The sequence below is a fragment of the Tarenaya hassleriana genome, unplaced genomic scaffold (assembly GCF_000463585.1).
Source record: "Tarenaya hassleriana unplaced genomic scaffold, ASM46358v1 Cleome13, whole genome shotgun sequence".
NCBI lineage: Eukaryota > Viridiplantae > Streptophyta > Magnoliopsida > Brassicales > Cleomaceae > Tarenaya > Tarenaya hassleriana.
The window spans coordinates 1515367-1523890 of record NW_010963495.1 but is presented as its reverse complement, the minus strand read 5'-3'; the positions used below and the strand labels follow the sequence as shown (position 1 = coordinate 1523890).

Sequence of the window (8524 nt, the reverse complement as noted above, 5' to 3'; positions counted from 1 at the left end):
TCGCTTGTCTTTTGTAGCCACTGTCGTCCAGTCTCGGAGAAGCTGCGTTCGGTTCATATGCCAGTGGCTGAATTCCCCGCAAATCCGGTTCAGGTACGAACCCAACCGGCCTTTTTGATTAATCCATTCTCCTGAATGTGATCGATATCCTGTTCAAGATTGGACAAAAAACCCGTTTGAGCGGAAGATGATGCTTATCCACGAAACAAATGGAAACGACGATTGCCTAAATCACCTCTTCGTGGGAACTGCAGGTACACAGTGCCTAGCAACATCAGCCCCGTTACCCTTTAACACCAGAACCGATCTGAAACGGACAAAAGATCGGTTTTCTATACATATAAAGTTTTGAATACTAACAGGATATGACAAGAGGAAAGCAGGCATCTTTTTTACCCGACAGGAAGTGGTATTGCATATGAACCGGAGAATTCGCCAGCGCCCTCGACCTTGAGGTTTGCCCCGAACAGAATGTTGCACTCGCTGAGGAATGAGACGGTGCAGAATGGTCGGACAAAATCGTGGTTGTCGATATTGGATCCACCATCTCATGCTGGAGAATCCCAGGCGGGTTTCCGGATTTGTCCTGTCTCGAAATTCGAGGTTCTCGTTTTAGACAAGACTCAGCCCACAAGACCCGAAAAACAAGACATATAACAGATCAAGAAACTTACTGTTGCATAGTTGTAACAACAACCGAACTGAAGTGTCACACGTCCTTTGCCCCTCATCCACTTTTGCGGAGCAGAATACGTACGCTCTGTGGAAAGATACGAATACGAATACGATTCAAATTACATAAGTAAAGTAAGATATCTCGAACCGATAAGTGTATACATATGATGTGCTAAAACAAGAAACTAACCTTTCAATTCTCCTTCTCGGCCCTTCTCTTGCAGTTCATACACAAAATCAACAACCCTCCTCTGCTCCACGGCGCTGAAAACACCGGTATGAAGTTCGAGTCCCTCGAGGATGTTCACCGACTTCCCCCTAACTCTTTCCATACATACAAACTCTTTCATCCTCTTCACGTTCACGAGCCGTAAATACTCCCTCTGCTCCCTAGACAGCTTGGGCTTCTTAGGAATCCTTGAGTCTGTAGCATTACTACCTGATTCTGTTTCCCTCTGCTTCTCCTCTTCCTCAAGCTCATCCTCCTCCTTTGTCATGTCGGCCCAAGACATTCTGGTACTTGCTGTCTCGGCATAAATTGATCGAGAGGGCAATGCTCTTCTTGAAGATGCTTCTGTCACTGGTTCAGAAAATTTGTTTCCGCCATTATTCCACCGTCCAAAGGAACGAGTAACGGAGTCTCCACCGTACTTCCCATCATAATCATCATCCACAATGGCGCTGGTTTCTACAGTAGAAAACATCGCCGCTTATAAAGAGGTGAAAGTCTAAATCTTTGACAAATCAAACCCCAAAACAGAGCAATTTACAACAGAACTCATTTACCAGTTCAAGAAACATACTGATTACATAGAAATTAAGCTAAGCACTAAACCATCCAACGATCTTCCCACGTCTTATTCATCGCCAGACTACAACTTAGATTGATAATTCACTGCGATTATCAACCCTGCTGATTTATCAAGATTAGCCGAATCAAAGACAAGAACTTCAAGAAGGCAAACCATCCAAACGGGATTCATAAATAAAACCAGAACCTGATATAAAACAAGGCGACGACGAAAATCCGCCTTCCTCAATCGAAATCAAGAAACTTTCCTGTCGGACAAATGAGCGGATCCGACCCGAGAGAACATGCACGCAGTCCTTGCAAAGATCTCTGGAGAGGAAAGGGAGCCAAGAAGCCAGGAATTCCGACGCGAGTTTAAGTTCCGACGGCTGGTACTGCCGGAGAAAAGGGTCCTTGTCCATGGTTCGATCCTCGATACAAGTTGGATCTCCTGTTCGTTTACGGCTTACGCGCACGAACAGAACAGGAAACTGCTGCTGTGGTCGAGGTTTTATTTATAGTCTACGCGGCGGAATCCGATTCGTGAATGAATGCCAAGCTTTAGGGTACACTTGTTATTTAACAAAACAAGAGGGGGTAATATCGGTATATTAAAAAATGGGCCGACATGCTATTGGACAAGAAGGTTAGTACCGGAATTTTCGCAGACTGAAGAGGTAAAGCCCATGAGCCCATTTTTTTTGTTAAAACTAGGCCCAATTTATGCCTTTGTTGGGGCCCATTTGACATGTTTCTAACTTTGCCAATGCCTAATGGCAAAGTTTTATTTTTTGTTGTCAAAAGTTATAAACCGGGTGAAATTCGGCAGACCTACCACCGAACCGAGGTGAATAATTTCGGTTCAGTTTTTAATTTAAAGGAATATTTATTTATTATATAAAATCACATACACGAGTTTGAACTTTGAAATTACGAATAAAAAGGCAGCACCAGCAGAAATCAAGAGAAGAGAAAAAAAAAATAAAGGATAAAAAAAAGTAGATAGCGGCTAAAGTAAAGCTTGTTCTCCCGTTCCTGTCGTTTGCAATTTACGGTTCCGCCTTTGGTCCTCCCTCCAATCTCTCGCGCCAGCGGACGAGGAAGCTCCGTCGCTTTTCGAGCCGGGAGCGAATCCCGAAGTCATCCTCTCGAATTGTGAGGTTCCTCTGTTTTACGTGTAATGATTTGGTTCATCGCATTCGGATTTGTGCTTTAGCTCTTTCGATTTCCCGATCGGTTTCGATTTCTGGAAGGATTCGAGCTTGATTGTGACGATAATCATATGCTTTCTCATCAGAAACATTAGTTCTCTCGTTTGATTTTACAGGATTTTCTCCGTTTGTTTGGGTTTAATTCGATTTCAATAGGTCAGATGACTCTAGGTGTTTAATGAACAAAAAGGAAACCTGGATTCAGTTTACTTGTCCAATATTAGCCTTTGGAATCCATTGTTAATACAGTGCTCGTTTTGTGACCTTGTTCGACCGCGTTGCAGCTAATCAACCAACTAATTACCGTTTCCTGATTCCCTTTTGTTGATTGTGAAGTTCAATTAACATTGTCAGAAAAAGAATCCACACTGACACCATTTATGTTTCCGAACGAAGTTAGATCAATGGTTCTGGATTTCTTCTCCAGAGGTGGCGTTTGATGGGTTTCTTTGATTATGTCTTAACTAGTGTCTTTTGTCCTCGCTTGGTTAAATGGGCTCCAAGTTATCTGCGCCATTTTCCTTCACAATGCCGATTTCTGGTCCATGAGACTTGACACCTCGACTCATTCCACTGCATCACTATCATTTGTTACGGGTGACACAAGCTAGTCATGTCCTTTATTCAGGGTTTAGAGTGTCATAGTGGATTTAGTTCAGCTTCTAAGCTTCTTCCATTGTGTTGCAGAAAGAAGAGTGCTTCTTGTTAGGTCTGGTAAAAAAGATTGGGTATGGCTGGTCAAGAGGATGCTAATATGTCTAAGCGGGATTCCTTGCTGATGGAAACCCATGAGATGTGGAAGAGTGAGATGGAATCATATCGATCGCAGGTAGATAAGTTACAGGCTAAACTTATGGATGTAAAGGTTTCCATTGAGAGTTCAGAAGAAGATGCCGGAAAGGAATTGGCAGTTCTGTGGGGTGAGGTCAGATTAATAGCTACTATGCTGCATCATCTGAAATCCAAAGCTAGAATCATGGCTGTTCCTGAGTTAGCCCATCTGTCTTGTGTTGTTGAACAACTTGAAGGGGTAAGCCTTGTTGAGAAAGGCGATGCTCAACCTTCCAAATCGGCTACGGAAATTGATCTTTTGCCTTCTGATAGTCCAGGTGAAGAAACACAGACTGGTATCGGCAGGCACCCGAATTACTTGGATATAAAGGATAAAGTCTATGCTAATGTGATGCTCCAATCCATACAGATGGTTACTGACATGTTGGAATCTCTAGTGAGAAGAGTCACAGCGGCAGAGTCAGAAACCGTGGTTCAAAAGGAGAAGGTGCTTTTATGTGAGGAAGAAATAAAAAGGAAGGCCGTGCAAATTGAGAACTTGTCCTTGAAGTTAGAAGAGATGGAAAGATTTGCTGAAGGGACTAATAGTGTTTTAAACGAAATGAGGGAGAGGATTGAGGAACTGGTTGAAGAGACAACAAGACAGAGGCAAAAAGCTATGGAAAATGAAGAAGAGCTCTCTCGAGTTAAGAGAGAGTTTGAGTCACTCAAAAGCTACATTAGTACGTTTACCAATGTGAGAGAAACGCTTCTTTCCTCCGAGAGGCAATTCCAAACCATCGAGGTTCTTTTCGAGCGGTCAGTTCCCACGTACTCTATACACTTCTGTTTTGTTTTATTCTTCCGACCTCAACTGACTATAGCAATCACTCTTGTATGAACGATATTTACAAGCTCTTGCACGTTTTTTTTTTTGTCTGGAAGCAGGTTGGTAGCAAAGACAACGCAACTAGAAGGCGAGAAGGCGCAGAAAGAGGTCGAAGTGCAGAAGATGATGGAGGAGAATGTGAGACTGATGGCCCTTCTGGACAAAAAAGAGGCTCAGCTCCTGGCCTTGAATGAACAATGCAAATTTATGGCTTTGAACTCGTTGAACATATGAATTATAAAGTTTGCTTTGCAGAAGATCTTTGCCTCAGATGCAATTTTTCATGTATTCATTGTTTCAAGATCTGAAATTGTTATGCTAACTGTTTCCAAAGAGTATGGCTTTGTTGTATAAGCAACCAGAAGTTTATTTGGAGTTCCTGCCTTCATTTCTACAACTAAAGTTGAAACTGCATGGTGCTCAAGTGTCTATGTTACAGGCACCATGAAGTTTGGACACATGTGCATCTTCAGATGGAGCAGTGCGATTCTATCTACGCAGATTAGGGTTTGGTGATGTGTATATAAACTTGTTAATATTAGAGGCATATTCAGAAAGAAAAGATGACAGCTCATCGCCAAAGGGATCAATGGTATGGTAAGACATGTTTTGTCGAAACATGAATGCATGCATGATGTCATGTGTCATCTGACATGGCATCCTGAAAGAAAGCTCTTGATGCCTTCTCTTTTGTTTTTGTTTATAAATATAAAACAAACAACTGGTATTTGTGTTGATCATGTTTTCTTTCTGGTTTAGAAGGGGAAGGTAGAACAAGGAACAAGCAAAGGAAGATGCTTTTTCTGTGACATTGACAGGTACCCTTCTTGTTAATGTTCCATATGTAATGTCGATGGTCCTGACCTCTCGCTCTGATCGTTTTGGTTCATAGAACATGGGCGTCCTCCAATTTTTAGGCAATCACTAAAGCTTTGGCTCTCTTCTCTAGTCACTGTAGCGAAAGATAAACCTTAATGCTGATTTTGTAACGGACTTTTGTTGGTTGAAAGATTGTATATGATCTGGACACATGTGACATAGAACTGAAAGAGAAGCTTAGAGAGAGAGAGAGAGATCAATATCAAGAATCAATATGTTTGCTTTACTATCTGCCTTTGTGGCCTCAGAACATGGTGGGGGTGGGGATGAGTTACCACTAGTTATGGTAGCAATCCAAAAAGCAAAAACTGGTGGTTCAAAAAAGTTCATTGGAGGAACATATGTCTCTGCTCATTATGTGTCTTTAAGAGTTGCTGAGTTGTTGTTGTTGTTGTTTGCTGACTTGGTGATGTTTTTTTCAGCATTTTGGGGAAAAATACCACATGGGGTAATTCATTTGATTTGTTTCCCACAAACATTTTTGGGTGGGTGTCTGTTACTCTCTTTGTCTTTGTCTTGCTGTACTTTTGTAATAACTGAGAACCTATCTTCCTGCTTCTTTGTTTTTTTTTTTACTGAAATTTACAAACATAAAATGTTTAATATCTGACATGTTTCCTTTTCTTTTCTCCTATTTGGTGGGTGTGGCAGTGGATTTTCATTTTTGATATATTTTCATTTTCTATGTGGTTCAAACATATGTTATCTTTCCTCCTTAAATGTACTATGTCTAATCTGGTAGAAATTCTCTAACAGATATATTATTATTTAATGTCATAATCAATATAAGGTGTAATTGTTGTTTAATGTGAATGATTATGCTCAATAATTACAGATGGTCTAATATGCAAATAAAAAAAATATAGGAGTCAAATAATTATGAAGATACCATGAAGTATAATTTTATAATTCTGTATGAACAGATTTGGAAATAACACAAAACTATTACTATAAATAGGTAGTAGTGGTCCTTAAACTAAACGTATTGAAATATGTTAGCACAGTAGCACCAATTTATTGGCAGAATAATATTTGTTATGTGATAGTCTAAAAGACACTCTACCCACATTTTGCTATTTGTCAAACTATCATAGATTTAAAGAAAATTCTGTGTGATGAGTATGATGATAGGTCCATTAATATTTCGCATATAAACATTATAATATTTCTGTAAAATACTAACATAATTTAGGTAAATTAAGATAAAAGTTTTTAATATGTAAAATAAAAAAATGAAGAATTCGTGTTATTTTATTTTTGTATATAAATTACATAAATATGTATATATAATGTTTTCGATCGTTTTCTCTTGTTTAATATGGTCACATAGGTTTTTAGCTTGTTTTATATAAAAAAACAAATATTAGGCCAAAGTCAAAAATCGAACAAAGAAAAACAAAAACATGGACAAGAAAGGGAAGAGTTATGAAGAAGTAGGTCTATGACTATATATATATATAATATTTAACCAAGATATATATATAATAGTTTTTAAAGGACAGTGATTGGAGGAGATGATGGATCTTGTCTGAAAGCTTAGAGCCACAACAAAGAGCCAACCAAGTGTTTTTGTTCGGACGACCTGATTCCTACCGCTTTGTCCTGTGGTCCTCCAATCTTTATTCCACGCTGTATTTTTTTTTTCCATTACAAAGAAAAAATGAATCTTTACAAAAAAATCCGAAAACCCAACTTCCATAAAGCTTTCTATTACGATAATAGCGTTCAAAATATATACCTCTAACAGTTATTAGGGTTTCCTAATGATGGAATTTCGTCGATGCATGCCAACTATTTGGTAATCTACGTGTAACTCAAGTCGATCTCCATGGATTTTTGGCGTTATCCAAAAACCAAAACCCTAAGCCTTCGCTCTAATTATTTTCACGTGGGGATCGTATAAATCTAACTCATGCATCTTATTATTATTATTTTTTCTTATTTACTCCTAATTTCATGGTCCAAGACATTCATTCTTATCCTGTGACAGATAAAGACTAGATACTAATCTCAGTACCTAGTTCAAACATGTTTGTTATAAGTATATTCTAGCTTCTGTCTATTTTTCGTACGTATATGTATATATATACATATATATAATTCACTAGTCAATTTCTTAATTAATATTCTAGCTACCCTTTTAGTTTTTTTTGGTAAAAGCTACCGTTTTAGTTGTTATGCATGTATGTATATAAAATATAGGAATGTTATCCTTTATACTAGGTAAATTTTATAAACTTTTATCCAGTCATGATCTTTTTTTTTTGTTGTAAATGTGGTCATGATATTTTCTTCTCGAATAAAATTATTATAACATAACATTGTTGAAAGCACAACTCAAAACATAGTATAACAAACAACTTTTCAAAAATAGCTAGGGGCCTTTCACCAACAAAACATTAATTCAGTCACACGAAATCTAAAAGGAATCCTTTGATCGATGATTTTATGAAAATCTAGTAGTGATTATGATGACGAATTTCAAATACAAAAGAAAATATCGTTGTATATGTACATGTGGTCGAAATAATCATTAGTTGTTTGCATGGCCCATATTGTAGCAGAGAGAGAGAGAGAGAGAGAGAGAGAGAGAGAGAGAGAGAGGACATAACTCCTTTGTATATATATATATATATATATGTTTGTCGTGTCGTTTTGCAAGTACGTATACCGTGTAGAACTCTACTTGTCCGGACAATTAAATCATACACACATATTAAATGATGAATCAGTTGGGTTATAACTGGCACCGAATATTATTAACTGACCAAACATATTGTATTCTAAAGTTGGAAGTTTCATGCATGTAGAGACAAAGTTTAAAGAAGATGTTGTGCCCTGTCTGTGGCAAAAAAGCAGCCACTGCACTGTGCGAGTCCCTACGTTATTTATGAACCCTTTTGTTTTTTTGGCCGTTGTCTATTGGATCTCTTCCTAATTTCCTCCTGTTCCCCACATCCCACATGGATTCTGCCTTCACGCTAAGGATAATTTGTCCCTAGATTAGGCCTTTCTTTGACGTCATATTTAGGGTTTATCACTCATCATGTGTCACCTTTCTATATTTATTTGATCGGTACATGCATGTTATCCAATCAAGAAAATACGATGTTTTCGTTTATCAATCTAGATCTTTTTATGCATCGATCTTGGATATGCTTTTGGATAAGATGAACATGCATATCGCAATCGAGCTAATTTAATAATCACATATGTAAATGTACATGCATACGTATGCATGTGAACATGCATTTACATACACGATCCTTACGGGAAACACTCCATGTGGTTGTATGTGAATGAATCGTT

General features: G+C 38.3%; 1 protein-coding gene and 1 pseudogene across 2 annotated transcripts; one reads left to right on the top strand and one right to left on the bottom strand.

Moving 5' to 3' along the window:
* Window positions 1–1951, bottom strand: part of LOC104807493 — a 2306-nt pseudogene extending 355 nt beyond the window's left edge.
* Window positions 1952–2439: 488 nt separating this feature from the next.
* On the top strand, window positions 2440–4750 carry LOC104807492 (rab11 family-interacting protein 3). Of its 2 annotated transcripts, XM_010532781.2 has the most exons (4): window positions 2440–2620; window positions 3145–3273; window positions 3364–4266; window positions 4396–4750. In XM_010532781.2, exons 3-4 carry the CDS (start codon window positions 3407–3409, stop codon window positions 4568–4570), a joined length of 1035 nt encoding a protein of 344 aa, XP_010531083.1. In that variant the 5' UTR covers window positions 2440–2620; window positions 3145–3273; window positions 3364–3406; the 3' UTR covers window positions 4571–4750. The 2 variants fall into 2 exon arrangements, with proteins under 2 accessions (XP_010531083.1, XP_010531082.1); XM_010532780.2 differs by lacking the exon at window positions 3145–3273.
* Window positions 4751–8524: the final 3774 nt, after the last annotated feature.